Source organism: Diceros bicornis, chromosome 39, assembly GCF_020826845.1.
Source record: "Diceros bicornis minor isolate mBicDic1 chromosome 39, mDicBic1.mat.cur, whole genome shotgun sequence".
NCBI lineage: Eukaryota > Metazoa > Chordata > Mammalia > Perissodactyla > Rhinocerotidae > Diceros > Diceros bicornis.
In genome coordinates, this window is record NC_080778.1 from 18814483 (window position 1) to 18837812 (window position 23330).

A 23330-nucleotide genomic window follows, 5' to 3' on the forward strand; every position below is an offset into this window, starting at 1 on the left:
GGCAAGAACAGGTGGAAACGCTGAGAGACGTGGGGGGCTTGCTCAGACAGCAACTTCCAGACATTAAACCAAAGAAATACACAGACAGGGCTAAGTGAGAAAGTCCAAGTGCAGGACAGAGCAGGTTGTGGGGTAAGAGGCCTTGATGGTACTCATGTCAAATGAAAGAATGGATGTTGGTCATTTCCAAGTAGCCCAGCAGAAAGGGCAGGCAGGGGAGGAGACAACAGGATAGATACAAAGGGGCCCAGAGGGGCTGGACAATGGGATGGTGGGGGGCAAAGGATTTATCCAGAACAGAGGATGACCTCTTTCCCATGGGTGGGTGGCAGATGCTCTCCCCATGTAGGGCAGGATGATGTGTCAGTGTAAAGCCCATGGACGCACGAGCGCATCCTGGCAGTTCGGCTTCCATGGACAGATGTTCCTCCTCTTTGGCTCGGAGAATGGAACCTGGACAGTGCTTCAACCTGGAGGCAGACGGATGAGAGACATGTGGGAGAGTGACAGGGACATGACTGAGTTCTTCAGAAAGATCTCGACGGGAGACTGCAGGAGATGGCTTGAAAATTTCTTGGTCCACTGGTTGAAAACGCAGGAGACAACAGGTACCTGAGAGGAGAAGGAGGGAGTGGTAGCTCTCTGGAGATTAGAGCAGCCTGCCCCACCTTCTGTGTGTGTGTGTCTGTGTGTGTGTGTGCGCGTGCACACGTGCCTGTGTGTTTGAAAGAGTGATCCATCCGTGGTGAGTTCTTCTTGGTAGAATAATGGCCATAGGTAGCTACTAATGTCCTTCCTTTCCCTTCTCACCTCCTGACGTCTCTTCCTCACTGCACATCCCTCTGGTCCACTCACCGTGGATTCTGCCTGACCCCAAACATGAGAGCATGATTCTCTTTCCAGAACTTTTCTTCTTACTGTTCGCTCTTCTTAGCCTCACTTTTCTTTGTCATCTCACCTGATCTATTTCTGGAAATGCTTCAGTATCACCTCAAATGTCAGCTCCTGAGAGGACGACGCTACCACCATCCTCAGGTGTCACCTCCCCTTCTGTCACAGCAAGAGTGATTGTTTATATTTTAGCTCTTGCTTTCCCCATTCACTGGATGAGCCCCTTCAGGAGAGGGCCTATCTCCTCTCTCCCTTCCTACCTCAGGGCCTGTCACAGCAGCCACCTCCAGTAGAAGGGTAGAAAATGTCTGCATTATAGATATGTGGGGCAGCAGGAGCTGAGGCCCCTCACGTTTGGGGTCAGGACAAAGGCTCTCACTCTTCTATTTCCATTTCAGCATCACCAACCGCGGCCCCAGATACAGTCCAATCCAGGGCCACAGCCATCACTCCCATCACCTGGATCCTCCCAGTGACACTCCTCTGCTCTCTTCTCCTTGGCATCCTAGGCTGAGTCCTTTATGGTCACAGGTACTGAGCGCAGAGAACCTGGTGTGAGGGCAGGGAAAGGTGAATTCTCAGCCCAACCCCTGCCCCTCACTGACCTTTCTCATCATGGAAATGCAACCAGGAAACTAAGACCTCATGTGGCTCCACAGCAATAACTTGGACAAGCTTAGCCCTGGGTTCTGATGTCTTCTCACTGGTGAGGCCAGAGGGAAAGGGGAGGGGCCCACACCAAGGCTTAGGGCCTGTAGATGCTAAAGGGGTTTAGGAAAGTCAGGCCTGACTCAGACCCAAATCCCTGTTTGGAAGAGTCTACTTGGGCCCAGTGGGGGTCGTGTGGGGACAGCAGACACAAGTCGTGGGCAGGACTCACATTTGGGGGAGAGCCACATGGTGGCTCCATGTGGGGTGTCAAGGAGAAGAGGACTCATCCAGGGGCTAAGAAGAGAGGGGCCTGGGTCTAATCCCAGGAAGAGAGCTGGGAAGGCCTTGCAGACTCATGTCAAAAGGCTAGAGTTCAAGGCTGCATTCTCACACAAAGTGCCTTAGGTCCCAGCTGGTGAGGCAGAAGGTGAACAGTAGAGTCTATGTAGGTGAGGTTAAGAGGAGGCCGGTTCTCCAAGGAAGAAGGAGAATTCTGGCTCAGCCTATTGCATGCGCCTGGCAGCCAGCCTCCTGCAGACCCCAGATCCTGAGTCACTGATTGGCCCCTCCCTGGAGCAGAGGTGACTTGAGAAATAGGTGAGACTGAACTGCTGTTGATGCTCACAGCTGGAGCTGGACCAGCAATGGGTGGGGATGATGTTTCTTTTTTGACACGGCGAGGTTGATGTTTGTTGACTGCTTATCGCCGGGCTATAGAAGATAGGGATAAGATACAGACAGAGAAGGCACTCTTAAAAACAAAATATCGCCGGGCTATAAAAGATAAAGATAAAATACAGACAGAGAAGGCACTCTTGAAAACAAAATATCACCGGGCTACCGGGCTATAAAAGCTAGAGATAAGATACAGACAGAGAAGGCACTCTTAGAGAAAAAAAACTTCAGATTTACAGTTGACTAAAGTCAAGGTAAAAAAAATTCCAAGATGGGAGGACCCTCCCTTTTACACTCTGGCTGGGGAGTGGGCTCGTAGGTCAGGGTTATGTGAAGCTTGGGATGCTTATCTGCGACGATTTGAACCGTTGGATGTGACCAAAGCTTTACAGACAGTAAAAAGGAAAACAAAAGATGATGTTTCTTTTTTGACACGGCGAGGTTGATGTTTGTTGACTGCTTATCGCCGGGCTATAAAAGATAGGGATAAGATACAGAAAGAGAAGGCACTCTCAAAAAAAAAAATTTAGATTTACAGTCTCGCTTGGCTATGATTCGATGTCAATATCTTGCACTGGGAGATCAGGCTCATAACTACCAAGCTATAACAAAAAAGGCTGCTATAAGAGTTGCCAAATATAAATATAGAAAGAGGAGAGGAAAGATAAATGAACGCAAAGTTCATATGGCCATAGTATTGGCCGGTCCTAAGTGGGACCCAGACACATGGGATGGTGATATCTGGGATAATGATTCTAAAACTAATTATGAGGAAGAGGAAAAACCACCCAAACACACAGAGGCACGTCCTCTTCGCCGTCGGCAGATGGAAATAGATGGTAATCATTCTATAAGGAAAGATATGATTAGAGATTTTAACCAACAAAAAATTTCTGATATTTTAGCCCGGGCTACACAAAAGCCTAGAAAAGCCATTATAACCTGGCTTGTTCGCCTATATGATATGGGCGCTACAGAAATTAATCTAGATGCAGGAGATGCTTTTAAATTTATAATTTTGTCCAATGATCCAATAATACGGGGAGCTTTCAAAGATTAAAACATAAATGCTCACTCCCCAAATAATCATAGACAAGACACTAATAGTACAACTTTATTGGCTCTTACAATAAAAGGAGCTCAGGATAAATACCCCACAGATGATATGTGGCCAAATACTAATAGACCATGGTATACTTTAAAAGATTGTGTCCAAAAGATGAGAGAAGAAACCATAAAACGGGCTGTGTTTCTGGGGTGTAATAAAGCTTTAAATAAAATGACTTTAAGTGTCCAGATGCGAAACAAGTTGATAAAAACTACACCTCCGGCATACAAACAAATAATTACAACCTTTCTCATGAATGAAACTAAAAACCCTATATCAACACTTACAGATAAGATTATACAACTAGCAGACTTTGGAGACTGGCAGACAACTAAAAACTCTCCAAGAAGAGAAAAAAGAAAAACATTCTTTAAAAAAGATAAAATGACTCGAGGTGATATGTTTTTGGCCCTACTCCAGGCAGGAGTACCTAAAGACCAGATTGATAGAGTTGACACTAAAAAATTATAAAAACTATATAAAAAAAAAAGGGCGGAATATAAAACAAGTAAATAGAAGGGACAATATAAAAAATGCTTCCAACCCAGTGCCTACTACACCTAGTACACCGCCTCCTCCCTCAGATCCTCTTTTTGCTGACTTACATGATTGAGGGGAAGGCCAAACCTCTATATCGATTAGTGCCACTATAAAAAAAGATATTAGACCACATATACCAATTAAAATATTTTAAAAGAATAGATCTACAACTAGTGTGAAGGCACTTGTAGATACAGGGGCAGAGGCCACCCTTATCTATAGAAATCCAATTAAGTTTCAAAGTACATCAATTCTGATAACTGGATTGGGAGGAAAAAAAATCCAGGCAGTTACCAATAATCTTTCTATACAAATTGGGCAACTACCCCGGCGCATATATCTAGTTATAATTGTGCCAATACCAAAATATATAATTGAGATTAATATTCTAAAAAGATTGACATTAAATTTGGCTGATGGACAATACCAATTTGCTATTAGAACTTTGTCTTTTCATATTAATGCTATAATTGTGAGATGTTTACATCATAAAGTAAAAATTCCACCTGCCACACAAATGGTCAAAGACAGTATCACATCCCTAGAGGACAACAAAAAATATCTGAGACCATAGAAGATTATTTGGCTATAAAAGTCCTTCACAGAGTAACTACAGCCTAAAATAATCCTATCTGGCCTGTTAAAAAAGATGATGGGACATGGAGAATAACTGTAGATTATAAAGAGCTAAACAAAGTGACTCTGGCTATTCAAGCGGCCGTCCCTGATTTGATTACTCTTATAAAAAAAGTACAATGTTATCCAGGCACTTGGTATGCAGTCATAGACTTGGCTAATGCCTTTTTCACCATACCTATACCTAAAAGTGTCCAAAAACAGTTTGCTTTCACGTGGCTGGGACAACAATATACCTTTACTAGACTTCCTCAGGGATGTGTGCATAATCCCACTATCTGCCATCGACAGGTTGCTGAAACCTTGGCAAAGCTACCTACTTCTGATGATGTCCAAATAATACATTATATAGATGATATTATGATCCAAAAAAAATAAAAAAAAAATACAACAACAGTTAGAAAAAGTAATAGACACACTTGAGGAGGATGGATGAAAAACTAATCCAGCTAAAATTCAGGGCCCAAGTTCAAATGTTAAATTTTTAGAAATACTTTAAAATAATAAAAAACAAAAAATTTTACCTAAAGCTAGACAAAAGATATTAGATTTTACAACGCCTCGTAACAAAAAGGAAGCACAAAAATTTATTAGATTATTTAGATTTTGGAGGGCACATATTCCACATTTAAGTCAGCTCCTTACACCTTTACATAAAGTTACCAAGAAAAAATATAAATTTGTATGGGGAATGAAACAAAAAAAAAGCTTTTAAAACAGCCAAACATACTATTCAGACTACTTTAGATCTATGGCCAATTAAACCGGGACCCATTGAGTTACAAGTAGATGTCATTGATCAATATGCCAGCTAGAGTTTATGACAAAAACAAGGTGCCCGACGTTATCCTCTGGGATTTTGGAGTCACAAACTTCCCTGTTCCAGTGAAAGATATAGTCCTTTTAAAAAACAGTTGTTAGCCTACTATTGGGCTCTAATAGACTCAAAAAGCCTTACCCTAGGACATGAGATAATTATGCGACCCCAAATACCCATCATACAATAGATTCATAGCACGCCTGTTACTCATAAAATTAGACATACACAAAAATTTAATATCATCAAATAAAAATGATATATTCAAGACCGGGCCAAACCTGGCCCAAAGGGGTTGTCTCTATTACATAAACAAGTGTCTCAATATAACAGTGAGCCAACTGTGTCACCTAAGACTGATATAACAAAATCTCCTATTAAATGGGGTGTCTCATATGATCAATTGACTAAAGAACAACAAAAACATACCTGGTTTACAGATGATTCTGCCAAAATGATATCGAGCTCACAAAAATAGAAAACAGTTGCCTATAACCCATCCACCCAAGAAATAATTGTCACCACCGGAGATAATATGAATAGCCAATATGCTAAACTCTATGCGATATATCAGACACTTCAACAAGAACAGGGGCAACAATGTCATATATATACTAATTCGTGGGCTGTGGCACAAAGTTTGACAACGTAGATGCCACAATAAAAAAAACATAATTAAAAAATTAATGATAAAAAAATATAGAAAAAAATTATAAAAAGACATATGGTTATGGTGTCAAAACACAATTGTTACTATATTTCATGTTGATGCTCACAGTTCTTTAATTTCTACAAAACAAAAACATAATTCTCATGCTGATCAACTAGTACAGATTCATACAACACACAACCCAGGCTTAACACAATGGGTCCACAAAAAGAGTGGACACTTGGGAGAACAAGCTTCATACAGGTGGGCACAACAAAGGAAAATCCTTGTCACCCATGATGATATTGCCACTACAGTACAACAATGTCAGTTATGCCAACAGTTGAATAAATGGGGAGTTCCACACCCCTACCAAGGTCATATCCAAAAGAAATTATTTCCCGCCCATACCTGGCAAATAGATTTTATTAGACCATTGCCAAATTCTTGTAGATATACTTATGCCTACACTACTGTTGATACATATTCTAGTTATTTATTGGCTATACCAGCTAAAGTGGCCACTCAACAAAGTGCCATAAAATTATTAGATACAATTAAGTTATATTATAAAACACCAAGGCAAATTCAGAGTGACAACGGTTCCCACTTTACAGGTAAGTTGATTCAAACCTATACCAAAGAAAATTATATAAAATAGATTTATCATATACCTTATTACCCCCAAGCTGCAGACCTCATAAAACAAATAAATAGATTACTTAAACAACAATTAAAAAGACTTGGTCATGGCTCATTAAAGGGGTGACACAACCATCTAAGTACTGCTCTAAATATGTTAAATAACAGGCCACTAGGCCCTAATGAGACTCCTCTGTCAAGGTTGTTACCAGCAAAGATTACAAAAGTGGCAACCGCCACCCATGAGCTTATGACCTTAACCTATTGGCCCCTGACAGTCTGCTAAACCGCCTTTTCGTGCCACGGCCGAAGTGGCTGGATTAGATTTATCTACTGTTCATTCTATTCAATTGCCCCCTAAGAGGCAGTCTATAGTCCCAACTGAGATAAGAGTACAATTTCCCAAAAATACCTTTGGTTTGTTAAAAAGACGCTCTAGACTGGCAACAAAAGATATTAATGTACTAAGAAGAGTCATTGATCCAGATTACCAAAAAAAAATAAAATTTATATTATATAATAATAGTGACACAGTACTAACTGTAGAGTCTGGGGAACAAATGGGACAATTATTGGTGCTTCCCCTCCTGACTTCAAATGTGTCACAAAGACAACCTCCAAGTAAATTAACTAAAAGAAAAATACAAAGATTTGGGTCTACAGATAGATAAAAACCTAGAACAAAAGTGTGGGTGACACATCCACCCAGTGCAGCTCCCCGTGCTGCAAAAATAGTGGCCCAAGGGCCCACTACAACACTCATATATCCAAGAAATAAACAGTTATATCATGTTCCTAAAAATTCTGTTTCTTTACGTGAATAGATATTCCTGCTATGTTCGCTATGCTGTGCTACACTTTCATGTCTACTAAAGACCTACACAACAACTAATGTCTCCGTAGGACAACCTTTGACCCGACACTACTAGACCAACTGCTCTACACCAGTGGGACCTATAACCTAGACTATAAATGGCCAAAAAATTTGGTCTCAAAAACAAGAAACAACTTCACAATATCAGATAATTTCTCTATTACCCTGCCTCCTGCTACCCTCCGTGATGGGGGCTGATCTAGACTTCTACAGGCTAGTTTGTTAGGCCTAAGTGTTACCTTATCTAATGTTATCTTTGATACTATACATGATTTACAAGATCAAGTTAATAACATTTCATATTCTAAGGGGTTATTGGTTACCTTGGGGTTTGGGTCCTTTATTGCGAGATAATTTTATAATTATTGTAGTCATTAGATTTTAAATTCTTAGATGTGCCTTATGTACTTATATACAAAGTTCATTGTCTGTACATATAGTGTCTTATGGTTAATAGAGACGGCCACGGCCAAATATGTCTTGACATTAGTACAGCCATGTTTGGCCGCTCCATTGACCTACAGCCACCAGCACAAAAAAAAATATAAAAGCTGCTTTCTGCGTGGTGGGAACTGGCCCTTCTCTCACAAAGGGAGTTGCAAGTTATAACATTTCAAGGCTCTTAGAGCGTCATAACACGAGATGGACTGGCCATCTGTGCCGGGCTGGGACGATAACCAAAGAGAACAATGCACGTACACAACTACTGGGCTGGGACGTTAGCCAGGGTGCTCAGTGCACGTACACCACTGATAACCATTTTGTACATGGGAACACTAAATGCTTGCTCTGCAAACTCTATAATTGCTTACTCTAAAAATTACTAATGGTATAAAAACTGCTAAAAACAGACCCGGTGAGAGTTCCACCTGTAGAAGGGACGCCTTGCCCAGGACGTGTGATCCTTGCCCAGCCGTGTCGATTGACAGGGCTCTCCCGGCAGTGGGGCGTGGATGTTGTGAGTAATTGATTTGATGTGAAGTAATTGATTTGATATGAAGTAATTGATTTGATGTGTTCTCTTTTCGGTCAACCTGGTGTTTCTCTTTCCAGTTGATTTGTGTCATTTCTCTTCAGCCAATGTGGGTGTTTTCCCTTTCCAGTCGGGCTGATGTTTTTTCCCTCTTAATACTAGACCTATTTAGATCTGTTTACAGACTGTCGCCTTTACTATCCTCTATATAATAAAATATACCTTCAGTCCATTTGTTTAGAGTAAAAAGTGTCTTTTACGTCTCCAATCAAATCCCAAAACCTCTCATAACACCAGGTGATCTGTGTGTGGGAAGAGACTCCCATGCATAGGGCTAGGGGACAGGGGTCTGGGTTTCATCCTTGGGAGGAGACAACCAGGAAGAGCCTGGCAGCCCCAACACAGGTGAGGTAGGCAAGTGACTGGGAGAATGGGAGGAAGGCAGAAGGCTGGCATTAGAGACCCAGCAGGATGGCCAGGTGGGAGGAGGATGGGCCTCTGTGGGCATCTGGGCATTCGTGGCTCACCTTGCAAGCTCCTGGTCCCCAGACTCACGCGAGACCCCAGGGTGGGTAGGGTTGCTTCCTGAAGCTATTTTAGTGGGTGTGGACTATATAGATCACACTTCCAGAAACAGGAATCAGGAATCTGGATGAAATTCTGGCTGCTTTGCCTGTGCTAGCTTCTTCCTCTTTCATTGAATTTCCACATTTGTAACATGGGAAACGCTACCTCAGGGAAGAGGTGTGCTGGTCGTCCTCGGGGCAAAAGAGGGCTCTGAAAGAGGTGACTTTGGTGAATAAGAAATGTAGGAGAATGGGAGGGGGGAGGGCAGGAGAGGGAGAGAGGGTGCAGCAGGAAAGGCTGCTGAAGCCCCCAGTGCCCAGCTCGCCCACCCCTCGGGAAGTGGGAGCCCGAGCCCCTGGCAACCGAGGTGTGGTCAGGACAGGGGGCATTCCCACAGGGACGTGACCCCCAGACGCTGCCTACCCTCCTTTGCTCACACAACTGTCCCCACACACCCTCCATCTTGCCCACCGCTCGCCCCCGGGAGAGTCCCAGGGCACCTGGCCAGCAGATCACCGCACATGCAGCCCCAGCCACTGGCCCTCGGGAGCCCCTGCTCCTCCACCCCAGCTCACACCCTTTCACTGCCCGCCTCACCCTGTCCCCATGCACCCAGGGCCTCCAACACCTTCCCAAATGGGAACTGTCCTTAATCACCTCTCTACCAACTGACACCTTATGCCCTTGCCTGAGGATACAGTCCAGCGAAAACTTCCACACATGGCCCCCAGAACCTGGGGTAGGATGGAGGGGAAACAAGGGGGCAGTTTCCTGCCAGACAGACACCTCCTGGAACTCCTCCAGCAAGGAAGGGACTCTGACCTTTAATGGGTAAGGGGGAGGGACCAAACCCTTCAGAGATTCTCTCCCTGTCACAGATATGGGGGTGGGGAGTGCCTAAGGGTCCTTATCTCCCAACCACAACCCTCACCTGCGTTTTTCCTTCTCAGATGCTTGCTCGTTTTGCTATGACTTAACCATCATTCCTGAGCCCAGACCTGGACAACCATGGTGTGAGGTTCAAGGCCAGGTAGATAGAAAGACTTTTCTTTCCTATGACTGTGGCAGCGATGAGGTCAAATCCTTGAGTCTCCTGGGAGAGGAGGTGAATGACACGAGGGTCTGGCAAGAACAGATGGAAACGCTGAGAGACGTGGGGGACTTGCTCAGACAGCAGCTCCCTGACATTGAACTGGAGAAATACATGGACAGGGGTAAGTTAGAAAGTCCAGGTGCAGGACGGAGCAGGTTGTGGGGTTAGCTGCATTTATTGTACTCATGTAAAAAAAAAAAAAAGGAGGGTGGTCCTTCACAAGTAGCCAAGCAGAAAGGGCAGGTCTCAGAGGAGAGATCAGGGCAGATACAGAGGGGCCCAGACGGGGTAGACAATGAGAGAGGACAAAGGATTTGTCAAGACTAGAGGCTGACCTCTTTCCCTTGGGGGCTGTGGCAGATCCTCTCCCCCTGCAGGGCAGGATGATGTGTCAGTGTAAAGCCCATGGACACACGAGTGCATCCTGGCAGTTCGGCTTCCATGGACAGATGTTCCTCCTCTTTGGCTCGGAGAATGGAACCTGGACGGTGCTTCAACCTGGAGGCAGACGGATGAGAGACATGTGGGAGAGTGACAGGGACGTGACTGAGTTCTTCAGAAAGATCTCGATGGGAGACTGCAGGAGATGGCTTGAAAATTTCTCCGTCCCCCAGTTGAAAACGCAGGAGACAACAGGTACCTGAGAGGAGAAGGAGGGAGTGGTAGCTCTCTGGAGATGAGAGCAGCCTGCCCCACCGTGTGTGTGTGTGTGTGTGTGTGTGTGTGTGTGTGTGTGAGTGAAACGGTGATCCATCCACGGTGAGTTCTTCTTGGGAGAACAATGGCCATAGGTAGCTTCTACTATCCTTGTGTGTGTGTGTGTGTGTGTGTGTGTGTGTGTGTGTGTGTGTGTGTGTGTGTGAGTGAAACGGTGATCCATCCACGGTGAGTTCTTCTTGGGAGAACAATGGCCATAGGTAGCTTCTACTATCCTTCCTTTCCCTTCTCACCTCCTGACATCTCTTCCTCACTGCACATCCCTCTGGTCCACTCACCGTGGGTTTCTGGCTGACCCCAAACATGAGGGCATCATTCTGTTTCCAGAACTTTTCTTCTTACTGTTTGCTCTTCTTAGCCTCATTTTTCTTTTTCATCTCACCTGGTCTATTTCTGGAAATGCTTCAATATCACCTCAAATGTCAGCTCCTGAGAGAACTTCTCTACCACCATCCTCAGGTGTCACCTCCTCTTCTGTCACAGCAGGAGTATTGGTTACATTGTAACCTTTGTTCTTCCATTAGCTGTATGAGCCCCTTGGGGACAGGGCCCTTCTCCTTTCTCTCTTCCTCCCTCACAGCCTGTCACAGTGGCTGCCACAAGTAGAGGGGTAGAAAATGTCTGCATTATAGGATTATCTGGGGCAGCAGGAGCTGAGAAGGAGTCTCCACAGAGGAGATCTTGGGTCTGGACAAGGTCTTTCACTTTTCTTTTTCCATTTCAGCATCACCAACCTCAGCCCCAGCTACAGCCCAATCCAGGCCCCCAGCCATCATGCCCATCGCCTGGATCCTCCTGGTGACACTCACCTGCTTTACTATCCTTGACATCCTAGGCTCAGTCCATTATATTACTAGGTACTGAGAGCAGATTGAGAGGGAAGAGAGGGACATATAGCCTGGAGTGAGGATAGGGAATGGTGAATTCCCACTCACCTTTTGCTCCTTCACTGAACTTTCTTATCATGGAAATGAGACCTGGTTAATAAGACCTCATGGCCCTTGACAGCAATAAGTTGGACAAGTTCAGACCTGGGTTCTGATATCTCCTCACTGGTAAGACCAGTGGGAAAGGGGAGGGGCCCACAAGGCTTAGGGCCTGTTGATACTAAAGGGGTTTAGCAAAGTCAGGTCTGACTCAGACCAGATCCTCTCTTTGGGAGAGTCTATTTGGGCCCAGTGGGAGGTGGTGTGGAGCACACAAGTCATGGGCAGGACTCGCTTTGGGGGAGAGCCCATGGTGGCTCCACAGGCTGTGTTGAGGGGAACGGGACTCATCCAAGAGGCTAAGAGGAGAGGGGCCTGGGTCTAATCCCAGGAGGAGGGGTGGGAAGGCCTTGCAAACTCAACTCAAAAGGCTAGAGTTCAGGGGTGCGTTCTCACAGAAAGTGCCTTGGGTCACAGCAGGTAAGGCAGAAGGCGAACAGTAGAGACTGTGTATGTGAGATTAAGAGGAGGCCAGTTCTCCATGGAACGAGGAGAATTCTGTCTCAGCCTGTTGCATGCACCTGGCAGCCATCCTCCTGCAGACCCCACATCCTGAGCCACTGAGTAACTGCTCCCTGGAGGAGAGGTCAATTAGGAGATAGCTGGGACTAGACTGCAGTTGATGGTCACAGCAGAGCAGGACCAGGAATGGACTGAGTAGGGGCAGAGACCATTACATTGAGGGCTATGTGTGCTGCAAGTTAAGAAACTGGGAGTGAAGGAAAAGAAGGATGTTTGCCTGTAACCCTCCCCAAGGCTACGGGTATCAGGATACAGGCCCTTCTCTTCCATCAGAGCTCCCACCAGGTCCTTTAGGCACCCCCATCAGAGGGAGAATCAGGACCTGAGTACAGGGAGCAGATTCATTCATTACTCACTCTAGTCCTCAGCGTAAATGGTGGGTCAGGGCCTGGAGCTGCCTGTCATGTGGTAAAGGGAGCAAGAGGTTGGGACAAGGTGGTGAAACCAGAGAGGGGGTGACAGATGGGGGGAAACACATGACTCTCATTGAGGGAGGGACTAAAGATGGGGAGTGACTGGGAAGCTGACCCAGGAGAACTGACCCACTGACCCTTTTCACAGTGAACTGGACAGTGCCCAGGTAAATGACCTGGACTTCATCTTTTCACATCCAGCTGGAGAGTGCCCAGGTAAATGAACCAGACACCACTGCTTCTCACTGCCATGAACGGTGCCCAGCTAAATGACCTGGATGTCACTTTTCACACCACACTGGAGAGTGCCCAGCTATATGACCCAGATGTCACCTTTTCACACTGCACTGGAAAATACCCAGCTAAGTGACCCGATGTCACCTATTCACACCACATTGGACAGTGCCAGGCTAAATGACCCAGATGTCACCTTTTCACACTGTACTAGACAGTGCTCAGCTAGGTGACCCAAGGTCACCTTTTTACACCACACTGGAAAGCGCCCAGGTAAATGACCTGGACATCACCCTCTCACACTGCACTCGATAGTGCCCAGCTAAATGACCCAAAGGTCACATTTTCACACCGCATGGGACTGTGCCCAGCTTAATGACCCTGACGTCACCTTTTGACACTGCACTGGACAGTGCCAAGAAAAATGACCTGGATATAACCTTTTCACTCTGAACTGGCGAGTGCCAGGTTAAATGACCTAGATATCTCCTTTGCACACTGCACTGGAGAGTGTCGAGCTAAGTGACCTGGATGTCATTTTTGAACATCACACTGGACAGTGCACAGCCAAATGATCCAATATCACCTTTCCACACTACACAGTAGAGTGCTCAGGTAAATGACCTGGACATCACCCTTTCTCACTGCCATGAACAGTGCCCAGCTAAATGACCCAGATGTCACTTTTCACACCAAACTGGACTGTGCCCAGCTCAATGACCTGAGGTCACCTTTTCACACTGCACTGAATAGTGCACAGCTAAATGACACGACATCACCTTTTCTCACTGCCCTGAAGAGTGCCAAGCAATATGACCCAAACGTCACCTTTTCACACCACATTGTAGAGTGCCCAGATACATGACCCAGTGTCCCCTTTTCACAAGGCACTGGACAGTGCCCATATAAATGACCAGGACATCATCTTTACCCACTGCACCTTACAGTGCCCAGCTAAATGACTCAGACTTTACATTTTCAAACTGCACTGGACAGTGCCAAGATAAATGACCTGGCAATTACCTTTTCACACCGCACTAGACAGTGCCCAAGTGATGCAGATGTCACCTTTTTACACTGCACTGGACAGTGCCCAGCAAAAGACCCGAAGTCACTTTTTCACACTGAACTGGACAGTGCCCATCTAAAGGACCTGGACGTAAAGTTTTCTCACTTCACTAGACAGTACCCAGGTAAATGACAAGGATGTCACCTTTTAACAATGCACTAGAGAGTGCCCAGATAAAGGACCAGATGTCACCTATCACACTACATTGGACAGTGCCCTGCTAAATGATCCGGATGTCACCTTTTCAGATGGTACCAGACAGTGCCAAGCTAAATGACCATGATGTCATCTTCCCACACCACACTGTACAGTGCCCAGATATATGACCAATGTCACCTTTGAACACCACACTAGACAGTGCCTAGATTTAATGACCCAGACATCATCTTTTCACACTGCAATGGACAGTGCCCCGATAAATGACCCAGTCGTCACCCTTTCACACCGCACTGGAAGTGCTCAGGTAAATGACCCAGATGTCACCCTTTCTCACTGCCCAAAAAGTAACCAGCTTAATGACCCAGATGTCACTTTTCACATCACACTGGACTATGCCCAGCTGTTTGACCCGGACGTCACCTTTTCACACTGCACTGGACAGTACTCAGCTAAGTGACCCGATGTCACCTATTCACAACACACTGGACAGTGTCCAGCTAAATGACTCAGATATCACCTTTTGAAACCACACTGGACAGTGCCTGACTAAACAACCCAGACTTCAACTTTTACATTGCACTGGACAGTGCCAAGGTAAATAACCCAAGTCACCTTTCCACAGTGCACTGGACACTGCCAGACTAAAAGTGCTGGACGTCACCTTTTCACACTACACTAGTGAGTGCCCAGCTAAGTGACCCAAATTTCACCTTTTCACACCATACTTGACAGTGCCAAATTTAATGACCCTGATGTCACCTTTTTAAACCACACAGTATAGTGCAGCTAAATGAATGGAGGTTATTTTTTCACACCATAGAAGACAATAACCAGGATGTCACCTTTCACACTGCACTGGACAGAGCCCAGCTAAATTACCTGGATGTCAACCTTTAACACTGCACTGGACTGCATCTAGCAAAATGACCTGGATGTCACTTTTTCACACCACACTGGACGGCGCCCAGATAAATGACCCTATGTCACGTTTTCACACCACACTGGACAGTGCCCCATCAAATGACCTGGACATCACCATTTCACACCACATTGGACGTTACCCAAATAAATGACCCAGACATCACAATTTCACACCCCACTGGACAGTGCCGGCTAAATGACGTGGACATCACCTATCACACCACACTGGATGGTGCCCTGCTAAGTGACCCAGACATCACCATTTCACACTGCACTGTGCAGTCACCAACTACATAACCCAGACATCACCGTTTAAGACTGCAAGGGACAGTGCCCAGCTAAATGACCCGATGTCACCTTTTCACACTGCACTGGACAGTGCCCAGTTAAATGACCCAGATGTAACCTTTTCTCACTGTACTGAACACTGCCAACTAAATGACCTGGACATGACCTTTTCACACCACACTGGACATTGCCCAGAAAATTGACCTGGATGCCACCTTTTTACATCACGCTGGACAGTGCCAAGCTAAATGACCCTGATGTCACCTTTTCACACTGCACTGGACAATACCCAGCTAAAAGAATCGATGTCACCTTTTCACACTGCACTGACAGTGCCCCATCAAATGACCCGGATGTAACCTTTTCTCACTGAACTGCACAGTGCAAAGCTAAATCACATGGATGTCACCTTTTTGCAGAGCACTGGATAGTGCCCAGCTAAATGACCCAGACGTCACCAGTTCTCAGTACCCTAAACAGAACCCAGCTAAATGATCCAGATGTCACATTTTCACACCACACTAAACAGTGCCAAGGTATACGACCGAAACTTCACCTTTTCACACCGCTCTGGAGAGTTCCTAGCTAAATGATCCAGATGTTACCTTTTCACACTGCACTAAACAGTGCCAGCTAAAGGACCCGATGTCACCTATTCACACCACACTGGACAGTGCCCCGCTAAATAACCTGGATGTTACCTTTTCACACCACACTGAGTAGTGCCCCGTTAAATGACCCAGACATCACCCTATATCACTGCGAGGGACAGGGCCCAGCTAAATGACCCAGATGTCACCTTTTAACACTGCACTGGACAGTGCCCCACTAAATGACCTGAACATCACTTTTTCACACTGCACAGGATAGTGTCAAGATAAATTACCTGGATGTTACCTTTTCACACAGCACTGGACAGTACCCAGCTAAGTGGCCCAGATGTCACCTTTTCACACTGCCCTGGACATTGTCTAGCTAAATGAATCAGATGTCACATTTTCACTCCACACTAGACAGTGCCCAGCCAAATGACCTGGATGTAACCCTTTCACCTTGCACTGGAGAATGCCCTGCTAAATGACCCAAACATCACTTTTTCACACTGCACTGGACAGTGCCAAGTTAAATGACGTGGATGTTACCTTTTCCCATCGCACTGGTCAGTGCCTGGCTATGTAACCCAGGTGTCACCTTTTCACAGATCACTTGATACTCTAAGTGACCCAGATGTCACCTTTTCACACTGCAGTGAACAGTTCCCAACTTAATGACCTTGATATCACCTATTCTCACCACACTGTATAGATCCCAACTAAATGACCCGAGGTCACCTTTTCACAAGGCACAGGACAGTGCCCAACTAAAAGACCTGGACATCACCACTTCACAACGCACTGGACACTGCCCCGCTACATGACTCAGACTTTACCTCTTCATTCCACACTGATCAGTGCCCAGCTAAATGATTTGGACGTCACCTTTTCACACCACACCGGAAAGTGCCCAGCTAAATGACCCAGACATCGCCTTTTCACACTGTACTGGACAGTTCCCAACTTAATGACCCTGACGTCATCTTTGAACACCACGTTGTACAGTCCCCAGCTAAATGACCCAAGATCATCTTTTCACACCATAGTGGACAGTGAACACATAAATGACTCGGATGTCTCCTTTTCACACTGCACTCTACAGTGCGCATCTAAGTGCCCCAAGCTCACCTTTTCACACTACACTGGACGGTGCCCAGCAAAATGACCCAAGGTCACTTTTTCACAGAACACTGGACAGTGCCCAACTTAATGATGTCCCCATTTCCCATGACACTGTATAGTGCCCAGGTAAATGACCTGAGGGTACATTTTTACACTGTACTAGCCAGTGGACATCTACGGACCATGACATAACTGTTTCATACTACACTGGAAAGTTTTAATCTAAATCACCTGAGATAACCTATTCACACCACACTGGACAGTGCCCAGCTAAAGGACCTGTATATCACCTTTTCACACTGCACTGTACAGTGCCCAGCAAATTTACCTGATGTCACCGTTTCACATCACAGTGGACAGTGCCTTGCTAAATGACGCAAATGTCACCTTTTCACACAGCACTGGAAAATGTCCAATTAAATGAGCTTGACGTCATCTTTTCACACTGCACTGGAGAAAGTCAGGCGAAATGACCCAGATGTCACCATTTCACACCACACTGGACAGTGCCCAGCTACGTGACCCGCTGTCACCTTTTCACTGCGTAATGGACAGTGCCTGGATAAATGACCTGGATGTCACATTTTCACACTGCATTTCATCGTGCCAAGAAAATGACCATGATGTTATCTTTTCATACCACCCTGGACAGTGCCCAGGTGAATAACCAAGATGTCACCTTAACATGCTGCACTAAACAGTGCCAGGCTTAATGACACAGATGTCACCTTTTCACACCACACTGGACACTACCCAGAAAAATGACCAAGGTCCCCTTTTCACACTGCAATGAATAGTGGCCAGTTAAATGACCAAGACATCACTCTTTATCACTGCCTGGGATGGGGCTCAGCTAAATGACCTGGGCGTGACCTTTTCACATTGCACTTGACAGTCCCCACTAAATGACCCGGACATTATCTTTTCACACTTTCTGGACAGTGCCCAGCTAATTAACCAGATGCCACCTTTTCACACCACACTGGACAGTGCCTGGCCAAATGACTTGGACGTCATCTTTTCATACTGCACAGGACAGTTCCAAGGACTGTTTGAAAAGGACATCACCTTTTCAAACTGCACTGGACAGTGCCTGGCTAAATGATCCAGATGTCTCCTTATCACACCAAACTGGACAGTTCCCAGCTAAAGGACCCAGATGTCATCTTGTAAAACTGCACTGGACTGTTCCCAGCTAAATGACCTGGATGTAACATTTTCACTCCACAATGGACCGTGCCCAGCTAAATGACTTGGATGTCACCTTTTCACACCGCAGTGGACAATGCCCCCCCTAAATGACCTGAACATCACTTTTTCACACTGCACTGGACGGCGCCAAGATAAATGATCTGGATGTTACCTTTTCACACTGCACTGGAAAACTCCCAACTTCTTCACTCTAATGTCACCTTTTCACACCACACTATACAGAGCACAGCTAAATGACCCAAAAATCACCTTTTCACACCACACTGGACAGTGCCCAGTGAAATGACCTGGAAGTCATCCTTCTCCACTGCATTCCACAGTGCCAAGGTCAATGACCCGGACATCACCATTTCACACCACACTGTACAGGGCCCAGCTTAATGACCCAGATATCACCTTTTCACACTGCACAGGACAGTGCCCAGTGAAATGACCTGGATTTCACCTTTTCACAATGCATAGGACAGTGCCAAGCTAAATGATCCAAGATCAACTTTTCACACCACACTTGACAGTGCCCAGCAAAATGAGTCGAAGTCTCCTTTTCAAATGACACTGGATAGTGCCCAGCTAAACTACCAGACATCATCTTTTCACTCCACACTGGACAGTGCCCAGATAAATGATCAAATGTCACATTTTCACCCCACACTGGACGGTGCCCAGCTAAATGACATGGATGTCACCTTTTCACACTACACTGGTCAGGGCAAGGATAAATGAGCTAGATGTCATCGTTTCACACTGCACTGGACAGAGCCAGCCTAAACGACCTGGATGTCACCTTCTCACACTCCCCTGGAAAGTGCCCAGCTAAGTGACATGAATGTCACCTTTTCACACAACACTGGACAGTTCCCAGCTAAATGACCCAATCAACACCCTTTCTCACCGTCCTGGACAGTGACTGCTAGATATCCCGGTCATCACCTTTCACACCTGGACAGTGCCCAGCTATATGACCCAGATGTCACCTTTTCACACTTCACTGGACAGTGCCCAACTAAATGACCTGAGTTCACCTTTTCACACCACACTGGGCAGTGCCCTGCTAAATGACTAGACATCACTTTTTCACACAGCACTGGATAGTGCCATCCGAATGACCTGGATATTTCCTTTTCACATCACGCAGGACAGTGCCCGGCTAAATGACCTGGATGTAACCTTTTCACTGATCACTGGATAGTCCACTGTTAAGTGACCTGGATGTCACCTTTTCACACCACATTTGATAGTTCCCAACTTAATAACCCTGATATCACCTTTTCACACCACGCTGTACAGAGGTCACCTTTTCACACTGCACTGAACAGTTCCCAGCTAAGTGACCCAGACATAACCTTTCACACCACACTGGACAGTTCCCAACTAAATGACCTGGACAACATATTTTCACACTGCACTGGATAGTGCCTAGCTAAGTGACCCAGATGTCACTTTTTCACACCACAGGGAACAGTGCCTAGCTAAATGACCCAAGTCACATTTTCACACCGCACTGGACAGTGCCCAGCAAAGTGACTTGGATGTAATCAAATCACTGAACAGGACAGTGAACAGCTAAGTGACTGGAACATCACCATTTCACACAGCACTGGATATTGCCCAGCTAAATGATCTGGAAGTTAACTTTTAACACTACACTGGAGAGTGCCTCGCTAAATGACCTGGATGTCACCTTCTCACACTGCACTGGAAAGTGCCCAGCTATGTGACCCAATGTCACATTTTCATACCACACTGGACAGTGTCCAGCTGAATGATGTGGATGTCACCTTTTCACACCACAATGGACAGGGGCCAGCTATATGACCTGGACGTCACCTCTTCACACTCCACTGGACAGTGCCCAGCTATATGACCTGATGTCACCTTTATACACCGCTTTGGACAGTTCCAAGCTAAATGACCCGGACATTACCTTTTCACACTGCACTGGACAGTGCCCGGCTAAATGACCCAGATGTCATCTTTTCACACCACACTGAACAGTGCCCATCTAAGTGACCCAGTCACCTTTTTACACCGCACTTAACAATGCCCAGCTAAATGACTTGGTTGTAACCTTTTCTTGCTGCATAGGAGAGTGCACAGCTAAATGACCTGGATGTCATCTTTTCACACCACACTGAACAGTGCCCAGCTAAATGAAGTGGATGTCACCTTTTGACACTGCACTGGACAGTGCCCAGCTAAATGCCCCAGATGTCACTTTTCACACAGCACTGGAAAGTGCCCAGGTAAATGACATGGACGTCACCTTTTCACACCGCACAGTACAGTGCTCAGCTAAATAATCTGGACATCATCTTTTCACACTGCGCTGGACAGTGCCGGGCTCAATGACCTGGGTGTCATATTTTCACACCACACTGGTGATTGACAAAATGACCCGACATCAGCTTTTCACCCAGCACTGGACAAGCACAGGTAAATGAGCCAGACATCACCTTTTCACTCTGCACTGGACAGTGCCAAGCTCAGTGACCCAATGTCACCTTTTCATGCCACACTGGACAGTGGCCAGCTAAATGCCTGGAACATCACCTTTTCACACAGCACTGGACAGTGCCCAGCTAAATGACCCAATGTCACCATTTCACACTGCACTGGACAGTGGCCAGTTAAATGCTTGGAACATCACCATTTCATACTGCAGTGGACATTGCCCAGCTAAATGACCTGGATGTCAACTTTTCACACCACACTTAATGGTACCCATCTAAGTGACCCATATGTAACCTTTTCTCCTTGCTCAAGACAGTGCCCATCTAAATGTTGGAGGCCTGGGAGCCCTTTGGTGCCAGTGTGGAGCATAGGTGCTGGAGGTCTTGGGGGTCACAATTGGGCATTGCAGAAGGATCTCTGATGGGTCACAATGGAGTGTGGGCAGTTGGATCCCTGGGGGGTCACAATGGAGCACCAGAATTGGGAGGTCTAGGGTGTTACCATGGAGTGTGGGCAGCGGGAGCCATGAAAGGTCACAATGGAGTGTGGCAGTTAGAAGCCTGTGGAGTCACAATAGAATGTAGCCAGGGGGAGTTGAGAGGGTTCACAATGGGGCATGGCAGTGTGAGGTCTGTGGGATCACAATGGAGCATCGCAGTGGGAGGCCTTGGGGGTCACAATGAAGTGTGGGCAGTTGGAAGCATGGTGGGTCACAATAGAGTGTGGGCTGTGGGAGACCTGGTGGTTCACAATGGACCATGGGCAGTGGGAGGCCTCGAGGGACACAATGGAGTGTGGCATTGGAGGCCTGTGGGGTCACAATGGAGCCTAGGCAGTGGGAGTCCTGGGGGTGTCACAATGGTTTGTGGGCAGTGGGGTCCCTGGGCGGTCGAAATGGAATGTGTGCATTGGCATGCCTGGAGGGACACAATGGATTGTGGGCAGTGGGAGCTCTGGGTGGTCACAATGGAGTGTAGGAAATGGGAGGCCTGGGTGGTCACAATGGATTGTGGCTGGTGGAGGCCTGGGGGCTCACAATGGAGTGTGGTCAGTGGGAGACCTCAGGGGTCACCATGGTGTGTGGGCAGCGGAAGTCCTGGGAGTTCACCTTGGAGTGTATGCAGTGGGAGGCCTGGGGGGTCACAATAGATGAGGGCTGTGGGAGGCCTGTGGAGTCACAATGGAGTGTGGGCAGTAGGAACCCAAGGGGAAACAATGGATTGTGGGCACTGGGAGCCTTGGGGGTCACAATGGTGTGTGTGCAGTGGGAGGGTGTGGATCACAATGGAGTATGGTCAATGGGAGGCATGTGGGTTCACAATGGAGTGTGGACAGTGAAAGCCCTGCAGGTTCACAAGGGAGTGTGGGTTGTGGGAACCCTGAGGGGTCACAATGAATTGTGGGCAGTGGAAGTCCATGGAATTCACAATACAGTGTGGCTGTGCGAAGCTTCAGGGATCACAATGGTGTGTGTCAGTGGGAGACCTGGGTAGTACAAATGTAGTGTGGGCTGAGGGATCCCTGGTGGTCACGATGGACTTTGGTCAGTGGGAGGCCTTGAGAGTCTCAATGGAGTGTAGGCAGTGTTTGTCCTTGGGAGTCACAATGGAGTGTGGCTGTGGGAAGCCTCTGGGGTCACAATGGAGAGTGGACAGTTGGAGGCCTGAGGTGTCACAATGGAACATAGGCAGTGGGAGGCCTGGGGGGGTCACAATGGAGTGTGGGCAGTTCGAGCCCTCGTGTGTCACAATGGAGTGTGGGCAATGAAAGGCCTGGGAGTCACAACAGACTGTGTGCAGTGGAGGCCTGCGTGGTCACAATGGAGTGTGGGCAGTGGGAGCCCTAGGGGTTCACAATTGTGTGTGGCTGTAGGCAGCCTGTAGGGTCACAATGGGACATGGCTGTGGGAGGCCTGGTGGGTCACAATGGGACGTGGCCGTTGACAGCCTGTGGTTTCACGCTGCAGGTTGGAAGTGGAAGTCCTGTGGGGTCACAATGGGGTGTGACAGTGGGAGTCCTGGGGGGTCACAATGGTTATGACATTGGGAGGCCTGGGGAGTCAAAATGCGGCGTGGCAGTCAGAGGTCTGGAGGTTCACAATGGTGTCTGGAAAGGTGTCTGGGTAGTGGGAACCCTGGGGGGACACAATGGATTGTGGGCATTGGGAGCCCTGGGGGGTCACAATGTTGTGTGGGCAATGGGAGGCCTGTGGATAGCGATGAAGCAGGGGCAGTGGGAGGCCTGAGGGATCACAATGGGGCATGACAGTGGGAGGCCTTGGGGGTCACAATGGAGTGTGGCAGTGGGAGGCCTGAGGGTTCACAATGGAATGTGGCAGTGGGAGCCCTGGGAGGGTTACATGGACTGTGGGCAGTGGGAGGCCTGGAGGGTCACCTTAGAGTGTGCCTCTTTCCATTGCCCACACTCCATTGTGTCACCCCAGGCTTCCCACTGCCTCACCCCATTGTACCTCCCAGTCTTCCCACTGCCCATGCCCGTTGTGACCCCCCAGGCCTCCTACTGCCTA

The 23330-nt window shown here is 47.0% G+C and overlaps 1 protein-coding gene across 2 annotated transcripts; it reads left to right on the top strand.

Moving 5' to 3' along the window:
* Nucleotides 1–311: 311 nt before the first annotated feature.
* LOC131399701 (UL16-binding protein 3-like) lies at nucleotides 312–18792 on the top strand. Of its 2 annotated transcripts, XM_058534159.1 has the most exons (5): nucleotides 312–608; nucleotides 9974–10237; nucleotides 10477–10752; nucleotides 11558–11690; nucleotides 12903–18792. In XM_058534159.1, exons 1-5 carry the CDS (start codon nucleotides 356–358, stop codon nucleotides 12976–12978), a joined length of 1002 nt encoding a protein of 333 aa, XP_058390142.1. In that variant the 5' UTR covers nucleotides 312–355; the 3' UTR covers nucleotides 12979–18792. The 2 variants fall into 2 exon arrangements, 1 of the variants encoding a protein (XP_058390142.1); XR_009217186.1 differs by lacking the exons at nucleotides 9974–10237; nucleotides 10477–10752; nucleotides 11558–11690; nucleotides 12903–18792 and adding an exon at nucleotides 1290–1396 and having other exon boundaries at nucleotides 544–608.
* The last annotated feature ends 4538 nt before the right edge of the window (nucleotides 18793–23330 follow it).

Excerpts from the sequence above, each read along its gene's own strand:
- LOC131399701 (XM_058534159.1), top strand. The coding sequence starts at position 356 with ATGATGTGTCAGTGTAAAGCCCATGGACGCACGAGCGCATCCTGGCAG. Across the intron at positions 609-9,973 it reads GAAAACGCAGGAGACAACAG|ATGCTTGCTCGTTTTGCTAT; the intron begins GTACCTGAGAGG and ends TTTCCTTCTCAG. Across the intron at positions 11,691-12,902 it reads TCAGTCCATTATATTACTAG|TGAACTGGACAGTGCCCAGG; the intron begins GTACTGAGAGCA and ends CCCTTTTCACAG.